We start from the raw sequence: 17459 nt of genomic DNA on the forward strand, positions 1-17459 counted from the left end.
TAGTGTTTCACGTACATTATTTTAATGCTGACAATTTAATGCTTAAAGCATTAAATCATGGATCTGCTGCCTCTTGCACGCCCTGCACTGAGGATTGAGCCTGCAACCCAGGCATGTGCCCTGACCAGGGAATCGAACCAGTGACCACACTGGCTGGGCTCATCCACTTTACATATAAGAAATCTGAATAACTTGAATAGAATTTTGAACCTAAGTGTGAATGGCTCCAGATCTGGTATTCTCCCATTACTTCAAATGAATTAATAAATCTCCTTCATTTGGTTAATACTTATTGGTCAAAATTCAATATCCTAATTTTAACATTGACATTAAAATTCTGATCTTATTTTAGTTCAATGTTGCATGTCCTAATACTTGATTTGATTGATTCAGCCTCTACAGGTTACAGAAAAGAATGGATGCTAGATATCTTAATGGCTCAGGTATCCTACTTTTATTCTGCTTCATAATTACAGAATTTTTGATGATGATTCACGGTCAAGATTTGGTTAATCTTCCCTTTCAAGGTAAGGATTATATTTAACAACTCATCTACACATAACCTCTAAACAGGTATAAAAGGTCCAAATATATATTGAAATTATAAAATCAAAAGTCATTGAAATTGAAAAATTAATATACCTGAAAGAAAGGAGAGTGTGGCAAGGGTGAGTTTGTTGTAATGTACCCTGCGAATCACAGAAGGACGCCTCAAGAAGTCGAATTAAAGAGTCACATTTATTGCAATCCGGGACTATGAGGGGCCATTCCCCAAATCTCATAGTAATAAGATGGTCGCAAAACCAGACTTATATAGGCAAAGATCACAAAGGTATTGACTACATCCCAAGGTTTGGAATGAGGAACCTGATTTGCAAAAAGCAGTTCACAGAAGCAGAAGCAGCACGTTATCTAAATTACAGTTTGGGGTCTCCGGATCACTGAATTGACAGAAACACATTATCTAGAGCCTCGGGTCTGGAATGAGGAACCTGGTCAGACTTAAGCATGTTATCTAAATTACAGTTTTTGTTTTGGGTCTCCAGAACACTGAGTCAACAGGGACACGTTAACTGGAGCCATCTGACCTTGGGATAATTGTGCTGTCCTTCCCAGGTAAGGAAAAATGTGCTTTCTAAGACTAGTATAACCACAACCCATGGGATATTCACATAATCAATAGGGTATTTAATCGAATGGGATGATTTATATAATTCAGAAAATCAAAATAACCTGTCTATTGTTAAACAAAGCAAATAGGTACATAAGCCAAACAGCAGGGTTAAAGGTAAATTATAGTTTCTACCTGAGATGATTGCTACCATACTTCAAGTTAAGGACAGTAAGAGAGCTTCATTTATGTGAGAGAGAAGTTGGAGGTTACCCTGATGATTGTTACCCTTCAGCATGCTAGGTGAAGCAGTGTATAATAAAGGCCATATGGAAGTTTATGACAATGTAGATGTACACGAACTTTGTCATGAGACACTCAAGCAGTGAGAGCCCAGGCTCTAAAGTCAGAGAGATCTGAGATCTAATTCTAGCTCCCTTAATAGCTGAGAATTTTAAGCAAGTCACTAAACTTTTCTTAGTCCTCAGTTTCTCCATTAGTAAAATGGAGTGAAAAGAAGTGTATAATTTCAGAGGCACAATTTAATAAAACAAGTCAAATCCAACACAGGTTTTCCTGGTCTTACATTTCTCCTGGGCAGCAATCCTTCAAGGATTAATTTGGGGCCTCAGGGATCTTCCATTTTGTGGTTTTGAACTCCTCTAAATTCTTTGAAGTCTTCATTCACAGGGTAGATAGGAGAGAAAAAGAGAATGTGGAGTATGTGTTGGTGTGTGTGTGTGTGTGTGTTTATGTGTAGGTGTTTTTAGAGGTTCTTTGGGCCCAGCTTTAAGTGGCTTTTTTAACTCTGTTCACATTCTGTTGGAGAGAAATCAGTCATATGATCCCAATTAATTACAAAGGAGGCTGGGAAATGAAGTTTGTGTGCTCAAGAGAAAAGGAAACAAAGTTTGGTCAACACAAACTTAAGGTCATGAAGTAGTTTGAGGGTTTAACTGAGATAATGCATGTAATGTGTTTAGGACACAAGGTCAGTAATCAACGAAGTTACATAAGGGGTGTCCCAAAATTCATGCAAGAAGTAATTTTGATAGAAAACACAGGTTTATAATGAAAAATTGTAAATTTTTTATTGATTCATAAAGTATACAATATATGGTTATGTATGGAATAGCATACAGAAAAACTGGATTATCATGTCTCGATAGCGAGCACCATTAACTGTTATTGCCTGAGCAGCCGCATTTTCGAAGAAGAATGGTCCGATGATGCCTCCATCCCAAAATCCGCACCAAACAGTGACACTTTGTGGATGCATTTGTTTCTCAACAATCACTCGTGGATTTTCTGAACCCCAAATGTGACAATTTTGTCGATTAACCAAGCCATCAAGATGAAAATGAGCCTCATCGAAATTCAGCCACATTTATGCAAAACAGTCATGGAAAATTTCAACAAAAGAGTGCGTATGTGCCAGCAAAACCGTGGAGGCCATTTACCCAATATGCTATTCTATACATAACCCTATACTGTATACTTTATGAATCAATAAAAAATTTACAATTTTTCATTATAAACCTGTGTTTTCTATCAAAATTACTTCTTGCGCGAATTTTGGGACACCCTTTATTATCACCATTATGGAAGCTGAGAGCCTGAATAAGAATCCCACAACTGGAAGCAGAGAATTTACTTTGAGGTTCTGGCAAGAAAACTCAGCTACATTCAAGGAAATGTCCTTACTTTTGGTAAGGTTATATAAGATTATGATCTTTAACTGATGTGGCAGCATCAGGAAGTATAAATATAGAAAGGTGAGGGAGGAAGGGTTTGCCAGGTGTTCATATTAGCTTAGCTAACAGAATGTCAAAAGATTATAATTTAGATAATCCTAATGTCTAAGAAGAGTGGGAATAGGGAGCTATAGGCTTGCTAGATTTTGGAAAGTGCTTGAGTGAAGTAATAAGGAATAAAAATTTTGGTTAATCCTCTCTTTCATACTCTTTTTCTTGCTCACTTTCTTACTTTTAAGTCATAGACATTACCAAGTTGCTTGAGGTGCAGCATATTACCTTTCATCTGTTGCTAATTAAAATATAAGAAGTTGAGAACAGAGACCATGTTTGTCTGACACATTATTATATTTTAGCATCTAGCAATGCCTAGCATAGAGTATGCAGGCAAGAAATATTTGTTGAATAAATTTAACCTGTATTGGCAGTTGTACAAGTTTTGCCTAAAGCAGTGGTTGTCAACCTTCCTAATGCTGCGACCCTTTAATATAGTTCCTCATGTTGTGGTGACCCCCAACCATAAAATTATTTTCGTTGCTACTTCATAACTGTAATTTTTCTACTGTTATGAATCATAATGTAAATATCTGATATGCAGGATGTATTGTCATTGTTACAAATTGAACATAATTAAAGCATAGTGTAGTGATGGCGAACCTTTTGAGCTCGGTGTGTCAGCATTTTGAAAAACCCTAACTTAACTCTGGTGCCGTGTCACATATAGAAAATTTTTGATATTTGCAACCATAGTATAACAAAGATTTATATTTTGATATTTATTTTATATATTTAAATGCCATTTAACAAAGAAAAATCAACCAAAAAAATGAGTTCACGTGTCACCTCTGACACGCCTGTCATACGTTCGCCATTACTGGCATAGTGATTAATCACAAAAACAATATGTAATTATATATGTGTTTTCCGATGGTCTTAGGCGACCCCTGTGAAAGGGTCGTTTGACCCCCAAAGGGGTCCGACCCACAGGTTGAGAACCAATGGTCTAAAGGGTTTTAGGTAAGGTTACAGAAAGACAATGAGTTTTTAAATCTTGCTTCTGCCACTTTAATATCTGTGGGATTCTAGGACTTCAAAGACTTAACTTTTAAAACTTATTTTTTCTCATATTAAATAGGCATAATACTTTCAGAATTATAGTAATGAGAAAATTAAATATGTTATTATTTGTTTTTATTGACTTTAGAGAGGAAGGGAGAGGGAGAGAGAGAGATAGAAACATCAATGAAGAGGAAGAATCATTGATGGGCTGCCTCCTGCATGCCCCACACTGGGGATCTACCTGGCAACCTGGGCATATCCCCTGATTGGGAATCAAACTGTGATCTCTTGGTTCAAGGGTTGACCCTCAACCACTGAACCACACAAGCCAGGTGATAAAATTAAATGAAAAACTTTATGTATGCAGTGTTCCTAATATATAGAAGACATTAAAAAACAAAACAAAACCGTTGTTTTCCCCTAAACCGCACACCTCACTATTTTAATTTGGGAAACATACTTTTTAATTTGGGGAACCTAGGAAGTATCATGTGCTATTCTAGTTTTCCCTTCTGTTTTTAGTTCTGTTCATTTATGATTAATACAAATATGCTTCAAGTTGGTGATCAAAGTTAAGTTGATTAGTTCCCAAAGCACTGATGGGTTCACCAATAGAACAGTATTCTGCACCTAGATGCTTGACACAAAGTAGGTATTCAATACATATTTTTTTGAAATATAGTGAATTAATAAAATATTGCAATAATCATGATGCTCCAGATAGATAATTATGGGATGGACATGATGTAAATGTGATTTTGTCAAATGAGAGGTTTGATGTTTCCAAATGGATGACTTCAAAATGTTTTCATCCATTCATTCAAGCAACATTTTCCCCAAGAATGAAATACTTATCTACTGATAGCTAAACGCCATGCTCATGATGACCTCATCAGGGGGTTTAACAGCACACAGCTCACAGTCCAATTGCAACTTATTCAGTAGAATCCATAGAATAGTAGCAAGGATGGCTGACATGTCTTGAGAATTGGGTAATTCCACTGCCAGATAGAAACAGGGCAGCTGGACACCAAACCACAGATGGACTGCAGATGCACTGAAGGAAGTCATTACAGTTGTATGAAATTTGGGGCTGGCTTGACAAAGAGGAAGCCTGCTGGTTTAAGAACTGTATGTTCTTGGCAAAAGCATGGTGTTATAGAATTCCACCAGCCATAGTGAAAAAAAAAGGGGGGGGGGAATGGAAATGGGAGGATACCACAAAATTCATGATATGATACATAACATGTTAACTATCTATTAGCTTGCATCTTTTGAGAATCACTAGATTGAAGAACAGTAATTTAGATTTGGTTGGCAGATGGTATGCACAGACTTTCTGAGTATGTTAGCATTTCATTTGAAGCTAGCAGGATTACATAGGATTGTCATGGTAATTTAACTATATGTTTTAAAACTTATCCCAAGCCTGGCCTGCGTGGCTCAGTGATTGAGCATCAACCCATGAACCAGGAGGTTACGGTTTGATTCCCGGTCAGGACAATTGCCTGGGTTGTGAGCTTGATCCCCAGTAGGGGGCGTGCAGGAGGCAGCTGATCAATGATTCTCTCTCATCATTGATGTTTCTATCTCTCTCTCCCTCTCCCTTCCTCTCTGAAATTAAAAAAAAAAAAAAAAATTTTAAATCCCTAAACCTGAGTTAAATGTGGGGCCCTAATAACATATAAAAAGGCTTTGTTAATAGATCTGGATCTCATCAAACAAAATCACAGGATATAATAATTTCTCTAACATGCCTACTGGGTAGTGTCAATGTCTTTTTTTCCTTGAAAATCTGATTTATGCAAGAGAAAAGAAGAAAGACTAAACCAGGGGATGGCAAGTATTGATGCCTCAATTTTTTGAATGGGATTCCTCCACTTACCGCTCCTCTCACTTCCTTCTGTGGTATGATCATCACATCAGCTAGCCTTATAGGGTTCAGGTTAATCTCTGGTTGACATCATCCTACTACTTCCTTTTTCAAATTCTAGTGAAACTTATGTGATTCCTGTCCTGTTTGAGCACTAGAGATAGAACTGGCTGGTTAGTATCTACATTTAGACTGGCAGCAAAGGGTCGAGTTTTGAAAGAGAGAAACAAAAACAGGTGACATTTCCAAGTCTATCAAGAAAAGGGGAAAACCTCCAACACTTCTGGGTTCAATAAGCAGGGGAGCTTCTACAGTTCCACAACAGGGAGAGGCCTGTGGCAGAATCAGAAGCTGGGCGACTGAAGCCTTTTCCTTTCCCTTACAGTCAGGAGGATGGCCTTGGGGGCGTCCCTGAACATATTCTTGATTCTGCTAGGGAAGCCTGGGAAGCCAGGAGTCTGACAGCTCCTTCCTCGGGGGGGGGGGGGGGGGGAGCGATAGGGGGCGAAAGGAGGGCTGTTAAGGCAGCTGCACCTTCTCTTTGTCATGCTTTTGGTTTCAATCATAGGACAACCTTGGAGTCGGGTGGGAGAGGGGCGTGGCCGGCCCCAGCGCGCCGGAGTCCCCGCCCCTCCGTCGCCCCGCCCCCTGATCCGCCCCGCCCCCTCTGTGACCCTGCGGACAGCCTCCGGCGACCTGTTGGCTGGGAGCGTCACGTGACGCGGCCGGCCGCGCACCCCGCACCCCGGCCTCGGGCGGGCCTCCTGTTGCGCCCGCCGGGCGGGTTCCATCACGTAACGCGCGGGCACCGCCCCGCTCTTCCCTCGCTGAGCGAGGGAGGGCGGGCGTTGAAAAGGAAGGGAAGGCAAAGGGGCGGGAGGAGGAGGCGGGGCGGCGCTCCAGTCACGTGACCCGGGGCAGCCCGGAAAGCTCCGAGGAGGAGCCTGGCGCCGCCATTTTCCTGCAGCTGCCTGTCCCTCTCAGCCTGCCCGGCTCCAGCTGACCAGCGAAGGGGTGGGCTGAGCTGAGGCGGGGGCCGGGGAGCGCCCGGCGCCGTGCCTGACCCCGCGGGGGACACGAGCCGTTTTTTTTTTCCGGGCTGGGTGTCAGCGCGCGGCCCTGAGCCCCGCCCCAGGCCGGCGGGCGGAGAAGGAGCCGGTGGGGGTAGGGGGTGCAGTGGGGGGTGGGGGTCCTCCGGCGCTTGGGGGTCCCGGTCCCCGCCGGCTGCGGAAAGGCAGGGGTGGCGGAGGAGCCGCCGAGATGTCCGGCCAGAGCCTGACGGACCGAATCACCGCCGCCCAGCACAGTGTCACCGGCTCCGCGGTCTCCAAGACAGTATGCAAGGCCACGACCCACGAGATCATGGGGCCCAAGAAGAAGCACCTGGACTGTGAGTGAAGCTGCCCGCCGGCCCCGCGGCCCGCGTCCGCCTCCCCGCCTCTCTTACCCCCCTGTCGCCGCCTCTCCTCTCCCCTCCCCGCCGACGGGTCTGGCGCGGCGGGTGCCGAGCTCGTCCTCGCTGTGCGCTCGTGGCTCCCGGCACACACCTGCCTTCACGGCTTCCGTTCCCCGTCGAAAAACCCGTGACAAGCCACTCCCCTCCGGGTGCGCCGGGGACCCTCGTTTCCCCGACGGGTGCGCCACGGCACCCCGTCGGTACACCCGACCGACTGGCCCCCCGCACCTGGCCGCTCACCTCCCCGATGCCCGCCTGGACTGCAGCCTTCGGCTCCTTCCTCCCGCCGGTCCTGGCCGCCCGTCTCCCTGTCCCGAGCGGCTCCCCGCTGGCCCCGGGTCTCCCTGCCCCATTGTTTCCCGTTAGCCTCCTCCGGGTTTCCGTGAACGCCTGGTGGCGTGAATCCGGATCTCTCTCTCTCTCCCCGCCGCTGCCTCCCTCGAAGCGATCCCCACTCGCTTCGCTCCACGGGCCCCTTCCGTCCCTGCCCGGGCTGCCGGCCCTTCCGCCTCTGCCACCCACGTTTGGGTTCCGTGTCGTTGCCTCTGCAGCTGCCGTTAGGTTCCTTCGTACCCTCTTATTTCCAGTAGCATGTCAGTTCCCGACCCCTGTCCCGGATGGCGCTCTGCGTCGGAGCGGAAGGAAGGGGATTCCGTTTGGGGCAGGGAAAGCTTTGTGGAAAGTTAGGATTTTTAGTTACCTCTGGTGGAATTTCATCCTTGTATTTTCCTGCCTTTGACCACCGGGGTAAATTGCGAATGTCAGGCAGCCACCTAACCCCGCCTTGTTGTTGTTGTTTGTTCTGATGGGGATACTGTCTGGGAGAGGGTTTGCTGATCCTGGTAACATTGTATCATTTCCTGGAACTGTTAGCAAACCTGGCTGTTTGAATTTAGAGGCTTGAGAGTGAAGCGTAGACTTCTGGAATACAAAATGGATTAATGATCAAACCTACAAATAACGTACATCTCTTTAAAAACTGGTGAGAGATGTGAGGTGATGCTTGGGTTTGGACTCCGTTTTAATTTTATGCTGGCTATCTTTCTGGGGGCTTAGCTTTTCTTACACGGCGTAATATTACTCCATTTATTAACTTGTATGCAACCAGTAGACCTAACTCCTCCCAACTTTTTCCAAACCTGGAAGCCACCTGTAATAGCCTCCTTTTTCTTTCCACTCCTTTACCTCAAGGTACAAAGCTCAGTGGATTACTCAAGCTTTGACTCAGTGGAGCTTTGACTCAGTGGAGCTTTGACCTGAAACTTTGCAGGGAAATAGGTACAATAATAAGTTCCTCTTTTACAAGTCTACTAGACACATTAGCCTGACTGACTTCATTCTGCATGAAAGTTACTTTGCTTTACTGATCAAAGCAAGAGTGAGCATGTCCTGAAAGGAAATTCACTGACAGGGAGTCCTGTTTTGATTTCTCATTTGGACTCTGGCCGTAAGGCTTGAACTTTTTTTTATTTTTTTATTTTTATTTATTTTTATTTTTTTTTATTTTTTATTTTTTTTTTTATTTTTTTTAAATATATTTTTTATTGATTTTTTACAGAGAGGAAGGGAGAGAGATAGAGAGTTAGAAACATCGATGAGAGAGAAACATCGATCAGCTGCCTCCTGCACACCCCCCACGAACTTTTTTAAAAAGTACAAAATGTGAATTCTTCCAAGATACTTTGCTCATGAAGTACTGCTAGAACAAGTTATTGCTACAGACAAACCCATTATTCATTGTGACTGGTTCCTTCACTGGAAAAAAATATATATCACTGCTTGGTTCTTCTCTCTCATGCACGAGCCATTCAGGCTGCTTTTTCACTCAGTCCTTGCCTGTGTAGAGAGAGCAGAATATATTTAAATGGCGACATTTTTAATAAACAAAAATTATTTAAAATGCATAAAATCTGATTTTGGGAGTTTATCTGATATTTGAAGTAGACATTTCTGTTCAAATGACTACTTGGCTTACTTTGCCCAACCTTATGGTTTGCCCAACAGTGTGTTTTTTATTTTTATTTTGATGATGGGGACAAGTGAAGAACTTACTAATAACTGTGAGCTATTGTCTTCTTCCCTCACTTCACGATGATAAATTACAACAACAATGTAGAGCTTTTAAAAGTCCTTATAAAGGTTTTTGTGTTACTTCAGATTTAGCAACTTTTTTAAACACGTTACCAAAAAGGTCAGAAAATAGTCTAGGTTAGGTTAGGATGGTGATATTTACTTGGGTTTTTTTGCATGTTAACCTTTTCTCTTGTAATAGAAGCTACTGCAGATGCTAACTGGGGTTAAGTTAGGAGCGTATTCTCACATTTGTAGTTCGTTTTCTCCACCACTTGTGTTTATAAACTCCCACTTATTCAGAACTTGAATATTTCTGGTAATGTTCGATTTAAAAAAATTCATATAAATAAGGAGCCCCAACTCTTTCTTTTCAGTGAGGTTTTTAAAATCCAGTGATACTATTTTTCCTAGTTAAAATGCATTTCCAACCACTTCTCACTAATGAAATAAATTTAAGCGTGGTCTGACCAATCAGTATTTTGGTTTTTTTTCTAAACACCTTCCATATACACATTAATCTACTTTTGAGAAAATTGAAGTCTTTTACAGACAGATCTGGGTCTTGACACCAGGAATTTTAGGCTTTAATGTATAGATAATTTTTCCTCTAATGGGAAGTTTTTCTTCTAGTGAAGGCTTAATTCTCTTGCACCTTTTAATGAACCCTCAAACCTATTGCCTACTTAGTGGAATCTAATGAAAATGATCTATTTATTTATTTAATTTTCCTGAAAATTTCAATTTTTAAATATTAGTATTTAATAAAAATATGCTTAGGACTTTTCACCTTTATAATCCTTACAGTGTGGATGTGGTTTCTGTGTACTTCCCTGAGGTCTTTCCATATTAGGAAGTGATTATTATAATCCATGAATTATGGCTTCACTCATTTTATATTATACACTTGTGTAAGAAAGATGTTTTGCTTTGTTTATAGGCATCAATAGATAATAGTGTTAACTAGAGTCTCTAGTGTGTCTAGAGTTGTCAAACTTGAAACATATTTGTAAAACTGAACATGATTTGCTTTTAATTCCAGGCCTTTTGTGGCCATCTATAATCAAGATAGAAGAATAACAGCCCCTAAGAGTTCAAACATAAATTTAAAGGACTTCAATTTGCTAGGCACTTCATAACCATTATCTAATTTAACCCTCTCTCTCAGCTATGGGAGAGGCAAGCCATATGCATGGAACGTAGTCTCTAACTCCAGGTAAAGAACATACAGAATACTTAAAACATCCATAATGATTGAAGTATAGACAAACACAGTTTTTAAATTTATAAATTCTTAATTAAAAAACATTCTTAACATTCTAAAGATTTAAAAACCTTTAGTTTTGTTTTTTTATATGAATAATTTTCTTTATATTTAATTTACTGTCCTTGGGCATTTACATGATGACATTTCACTGGAATATAACATTTATGTTAATGGCTATAATGGCTTCACTTTTTTTTTTTGTTAATCCTCATCCAAGGATTTTTTTTTTTTTTTTTTAGAGAGGGAGCGGGGGAAAGAGAAATATCGATGTGAAAGAGACATATCTATTGCTTGCCAGGGTGGAACCTGCAACCCAAGGAATGTGTCCTTGATTGACCTGGAATTGAACCCATGATCCTTTGATACCCCAGCTGACGCTCTAACCATTGAACCACACCAGCCAGGACTGGTTTCACTTTTTTAACCATATATTTCCAGTTAATTTTCAGGGACACTTCATTCCAACCACCATCTGCCTTACATTCTCTACAACAAAATCAAGGTCGTGTTCTTATTAAGTGTCTATTATAAGCATATCTCTATGGCAGATATGTAGGATGTCCCAAAATTCACACAAGAAGTAATTTTGATAGAAAACACAGGTTTATAATTAAAAATTGTAAATTTTTTATTGATTTATAAAGTATACAGAATAGGGTTATGTATGGAATAGCACATCGGGTAAATGGCCTCCATGGCTTTGCTGTCACATATGCAAAGCCGTGGTCTTCATTGGTCTTCATTGTCCCTGCTCCTGGGCCATAGTTGGTACTTGGTAATGCTTATCAAATTGAAGGGATTGAAATCAAAGGGCAATAGATATTAGAATCTGATTCAATAAACCAAGTAAAATTAGGCTTTTATTTTTTGTTGTTGTTGTTAATGCTCATGCAAAATTCAAATCTTGCGTGAATTTTGGCACACCCTATAGTATGTATTTGTGTGGATTTTTTAAGAATTTGTGAATCTTGAATATATAGAAGGTGAATTTCAATTAGTGGTTTCTGTAACCATTGAAATTGTATATAAGATATTGAAATGTACTCAAGATAATTACCTTTTTAAGCAGATGTATTGATTTTTTTTTCTTTTTAATTAAATCTTTATTGTTCAGATTATTACATTTGTTCCTCTTTTTCCCCCCCATAACTCCCCTCCTCCCAGTTCCCGCCCCACCCTCCGCCCTCACTCCCCACCCACTGTCCTCATCCATAGGTGCACGATTTTTGTCCAGTCTCTTCCCGCATCTCCCACACCCCTTTCCCCCCCAAGAATAGTCATTCCATTCCCTTTCTATGTCCCTGATTCTATTATAATCACCAGTTCATTCTGTTCATCAGATTATTTATTCACTTGATTCTTAGATTCACTTGTTGATAGATGCATATTTGTTGTTCATAATTTGTACCTTTACCTTTTTCTTCCTCTTCCTCTTCTTAAAGGATACCTTTCAGCATTTCATATAATCCTGCTTTGGTGGTGATGAACTCCTTTAGCTTTTCCTTATCTGTGAAGCTCTTTATCTGACCTTCAATTCTGAATGATAGCTTTGCTGGATAAAGTAATCTTGGTTGTAGGTTCTTGGTATTCATCACTTTGAATATTTCTTGCCACTCCCTTCTGGCCTGCAAAGTTTCTGTTGAGAAATCAGCTGACAGTCGTATGGGTATTCCCTTGTAGGTAACCTAGTTTCTTTCTCTTGCTGTTTTTAAGATTCTCTCTTTGTCTTTTGCTCTTGGCATTTTAATGATGATGTGTCTTGGTGTGGTCCTCTTTGGATTCCTTTTGTTTGGGGTTCTCTGTGCTTCTTGGACCTGTAAGTCCATTTCTTTCACCAGGTGGGGGAAGTTTTCTGTCATTATTTCTTCAAATAGGTTTTCAATATCTTGCTCTCTCTCATCTTCTGGCACCCCTATAATTCTGATGTTGGTACGCTTGAAGCTGTCCCGGAAGCTCCTTACACTATCCTCGCATTTTTGGATTCTTTTTTCATTTTGCTTTTCCGGTTGGGTGTTTTTTGCTTCCTCGCATTTCAAATCATTGACTTGATTCTTGCGCTCCTCTGGTCTGCTGTCGGGAGTCTGTATAATATTCGTTATTTCAGCCCGTGTATGCTTAATTTCTAGTTGGTTCCCCAATATAACATCGAGGGTCTCATTAGTTTTCTTGTAGATCTCATTAAGTTTATCGGCGGCTTCTAAACAGTTCTTGAGAGACTTTAAAAGTGTGGTTCTGAACTCTATATCTTCCATTGACAATTTTGTCCTGTTTCTTTGTCTCCGCATTTTGTTATGCTTCCTTGGTGCACCCCCTAGTGGTCTTTGTTCGCAGTCTTATAGTTAAATCTTGATTGTTGTAGCTAATTCCAGGGAGGGTTTGACCTCCAGGCCAAGTGGCTATGAGAATCAGCTGTGTCAGCAGTGAGAGAACTTCTGTCCTCTAGGGAGGTGCTAATCTAGCCTTTGCCTGAGGCTATCCGGCAAATGCCTCTGTGCAGGGCTTGGGCGGGGCGGGTCGCACAGGATCAACAGGGTGGGCCGGAGAGAGCAGTTATGGTGGCTCTCAGTCCTGTCCCCAGGGGCTCTGCCTCTCTGAGTCCCAGCAACCGCAAACCTCGGAGAGAAAGCTGCACCCGCTCTGACCGAAGCCAGACAGTCCCGCTTCTCCCGTTTGAGTCTGGGTCCCTAAAGACTCGCCTGTATCTGGAGCTCAGAGTCTGCGACTCCCTCCCGATTGAAAACGCCAACCACGCCCTCCGCCGCCAGCCCGCTCCGCGCACTCCGCACCTCAGAATTTGACTTCAGCACTGCGCCTCCTCTGAGTGTCCGTATGCGTTTCTCTTTCCTCCTAGTTGTAGGACTTCCACTCAGCCAGCATTCCTGTGGTTCTGGGTGATGTCCGTTCCGTCTTTAGTTTCACTTTTGAAGTAGTTGTTCAAAGCAGCAAACTCCGGCGTTAACCTATGCCACCATCTTGGTTCTTTCAGATGTATTGATTTTTAAAATCTTTCTTGCTGAAAGTATTACAGATATCCCCTCTTTTTCTCCCATCAACCCCCCTCTAGCTCGCCTCCTGCCTCTGTCCTTCACCACACTATTGTCTTTGACTGTGGGTTATGCATATATGCATATAAATTCTTTGGTTGATCTCTTCCCATAGATGTATTGATTTTTAATGTCTTGAGATCCAATGGGTCCTTTGTTTGCATACTTTCAAGAAAGTGTCTAGTAACCAGGATTTGATTTGCAAGATGCATGTGAGGAAGATATTAAGTGGAAAATCTGTACCAAGATGTCTCTTGTTTAGAAATAAAGTTACTGGGGCTTTCCAAATGGATCTTGTTTCACATTTATTTTATAGTTAATATATGGGCTTACTATTCTTTCCCATAAGAATTAACCATCCTATATAATAAAAGGGTAATATGCAAATTGATGCTAACGCAGAACAATCAGGAATGACTGGTTCTATGATGCACAGTGACCACCAGGGGGCAGATGCTCAATGCAAGAGCTGCCTCCTGGTGGTCAGTGTGCTTCCACGGGGGGAGCACAGCTCAGCCAGAAGCTGGCTCATGGCTGGTCAGCTCAGCGGCAGTGGCGTGAGCCTCTCCTGCCTCCGCAGCAGTGCTAAGGATGTCCAGCTAATGGCTTAGGCCCGCTCTTCAGGCATCCCCCGAGGGCTCCCAGGCTGCCAGAGGGATGTCTGACTGCCAACTTAGGCCCGATCCCCCCGGGGAGCAGGCCTTAGTTGGCAAGTGGACATCCCCCGAGGGCTCCCGGGCTGCCAGAGGGATGTCTGACAGCCAGCGTAGGCCCAAATCCCCTGCGGAACGGGCGTAAGCCATCAATTGGACATCCCTTGAGGGGTCCCGGACTGCGAGGGGGCACAGGCCAGGCAGAGGGACCTTCCTGAGTGTACGAATTTTCGTGCACTGGGCCTTTAGTATAGTTTATATTTTCATTTTTTATTATTTGACTTATCCTGTCAGTCTTTAAGAGTTCTGAAATACAGAAAATGATAATGGAGTCATTTAAGTGGGTATGGATAAAATCTGACTGTTATATGACAAATGTCAAGAACCCAAGTTACATAGTAGAACTCCATAAATGTAAAAATGTTTTTCCTCCATGATCTATCTAATTATGTTACGGAATACTATGTATTTTAAAAGAGAAACTGAAGAGAATGTGACATAGAGCCATTTTGTAGCTGCCTTATTTATAACTAGAGGCCCGGTGCATGAAATTCATGCACAGGTAGGGTCCCTAGGCTTGGCCAGTGTTCAGGGCTGATTGGGGCCTCCCGGCTGGCAGCCGGGGCCTCCCTTCCCCGGCTGCTGGCTGCTGGCCGGGGCCTTCCTTCATTCTGCACTGCCCCTGGTCAGCTCATGTTATCACATTGTATGCGGGAAACATATTTATACGTTTTATGTATTTGTACGTTCTACCGGTGTAGTAGAGCATGGGACACGTATTAATACGTTTTTTATAGACTAGCGGTAGAATTCGGGTAACGTATAAATACGTAAACTAAAGTTATCGTAATTTTACTGAATGTTGCCATTTGCGCAAAATTTAGCAAAAATGGCCTGTGCCACCTGTTAGTGTGCGATAAAAACTACCCGCAAACAATGTGTTAATGCTAGTGATTGAACTCCTGGTTTCTCGGTCAAACTCCCAAGGGGATACTTTGCTTATTAGCCTTTTATATATAGATTAGCAAATTCTAAAATATCTTTGTGAAGTAATTAGGCTTCACTGGTGAGCTTGCTTTAAAAATACTTGCTATTGGACTTTGCATATTTGTTTTTTATCCTTATAGAAATGCTGTTTATGTTTACTATATGTTTTGTGTATTTGAATAATTTTTAAAGGTGTCTTTGAATTTAGAGTGCTGGGTGAGAAGTTAAACTTCATATGACATGACTCGGCCTTTTTTCTCTCTCATCAGATTTATGAATCACTTGGATAAAATATTTAATTAGAAATTTTCAAAGTACATTATTGTTAAAAAATAATCCATTTAAATTGTCAGAATTGTTTTAAGTAAAATTGTTTATTTTGATCTTATCATTTAGATGTTTAATGTGAAAGCTCTCTGTGATGCATGGAAAGTCACTTCTGTTCTTTTTTCTTCAGTTCCAAAGTGCTTAATTCCATGATTTCTCCCTTAATATCAAAGAAGAAAAATAAACTTAAAAGCTTCTTGGCAAGAGGTTAGAACCCTAGCAAGAAAAAGTAGGCTTAGGTTTTCAAAGTAAAGGCTTATTATTTGCTTTTCCTGTTCTTTTTGATGGCTGAAGTGGCATTTCCGTTACTTTGTGTTCTATCTCAGTGTGTTCCCAGTTAAACTGCTTTATACATTTCTCTAGAGATCTGAAATTTTTGGATTTGACATTCTAGAATTTTGTATTTTTATTGTGTACATGGTTCTTTTCATGAATAGTTACTGAGCAATTAGATTTTACTAATATTCCTTTAATAGGGAACTTTGATGAACCTAAACTTTTGTCTTAAATATTACGTTCAGGGTTGTAATTTGCCAGGTTACCAGAATATTAAGGATTTCTCGTTATATTAGAACTAGAGGCCTGGTGCACGAAATTTGGGGGAGTTGGGTGTGGGTCCCTCAGCCTGGCCTGCGCCCTCTCACAGTCCGGGACCCCTTGGTGGACATCCCTCTCATAGTCCGGGATCCCTCGCGCTTTACCGCCCCCTGTTCGGCTTGCTGAGTCTGCCCCCATGTTAAGTGCCCTTCCTGTTTGTCTTCTGGACGGAAAGTATAGTGTCAGTCACCGGTGACTGACTGGGCGCTTACGGTGTTAAGTATATTGGAAAGAATGTGCTTTGTGACTTGGAAAGCGGATGGCTGGAGGCAAAAAGAGTCTAACAGTAATATCTATTTTTTTTTCCTAAAACGTCTTAATAAAGCTTGTCATTATTTGAGATTCTTAATCCATTTTTCCTCACTTTTTAAAAAACACCTAAGTTATTCCTTTTCAGCCAATCAGGTTAGATACCATTTGTGCTCAAAAAAGTTCTTGACCCCCCACCCCCCACACACACACTCACACACTACTAGACTTTGCATGTACCATTCCTTAGACACAAATGTTCCATCTTCCCTTCTTTAAATTAACTTGCTTTTGTTAACATTCACATTATAGTATTCTCTTTCATAAAGACATTAATGACTAACTCCTGCTGGTCTTGTCATTCAAACATTGTTATCACTAAAGTTTATAATTTTGTTTAACTGTAGTTAGTATCATGCCTTTATATGTATTTTGGGTTCATGTATATTTTCTCTGTAGAATAGGAACTGGGTTTTTTTTTGGTTTGTTTTTTGTTTTTGTACTGTTTTATATCTCTTCCCAAAATACCTAACAGTAATCCTGTGCGTGTTCAGTAAATATTGAATGATGACAGGTATTCTTTCACAGCTCAGACTTTTCCATGAACAACTTCTAAACACAGCATAGAGATCTATTCTAGTACTAGATATTTACTATAGCAGTTATCTTAGTTGCAATGAATGGTAATTACATGGTTACAAAATTATATATAAAGTTAATCAGTAACATTGATAAACACTTTATAACAAGTTGTTATGGAAACACTTGAGGCATTAAGACAGTGGTTCTCAACCTTCTGGCCCTTTTTTTTTTTTTTTTAATATATTTTATTGATTTTTTACAGAGAAGAAGGGAGAGAGATAGAGAGTTAGAAACATCGATGAGAGGGAAACATCAATCAGCTGCCTCCTGCACACCCCCCACTGGGGATATGCCCGCAACCAAGGTACATGCCCTTGACCGGAATCGAACCTGGGACATTTCAGTCTGCAGGCTGACGCTCTATCCACTG

General features: G+C 41.4%; 1 protein-coding gene across 13 annotated transcripts in view; it reads left to right on the forward strand.

The window, feature by feature from the left end:
* Positions 1–6996: 6996 nt before the first annotated feature.
* The window catches only part of PICALM (phosphatidylinositol binding clathrin assembly protein), a 111521-nt gene continuing 101058 nt past the window's right edge, over positions 6997–17459 (forward strand). For 7 of the 13 annotated variants that reach the window (XM_036324757.1, XM_036324754.1, XM_036324755.1 and 4 more), the window contains exon 1: positions 6998–7187. In XM_036324757.1, the coding sequence (XP_036180650.1) occupies positions 7058–7187 (130 nt within the window). In that variant the 5' untranslated portion in view covers positions 6998–7057. Of the gene's footprint in view, positions 7188–17459 lie in introns of all 13 variants that reach the window. The other 6 variants (XM_036324751.1, XM_036324752.1, XM_036324753.1 and 3 more) reach the window with 2 other exon arrangements.

Source organism: Myotis myotis, unplaced genomic scaffold (assembly GCF_014108235.1).
Source record: "Myotis myotis isolate mMyoMyo1 unplaced genomic scaffold, mMyoMyo1.p scaffold_m19_p_10, whole genome shotgun sequence".
Taxonomy (NCBI): Eukaryota; Metazoa; Chordata; class Mammalia; order Chiroptera; family Vespertilionidae; genus Myotis; species Myotis myotis.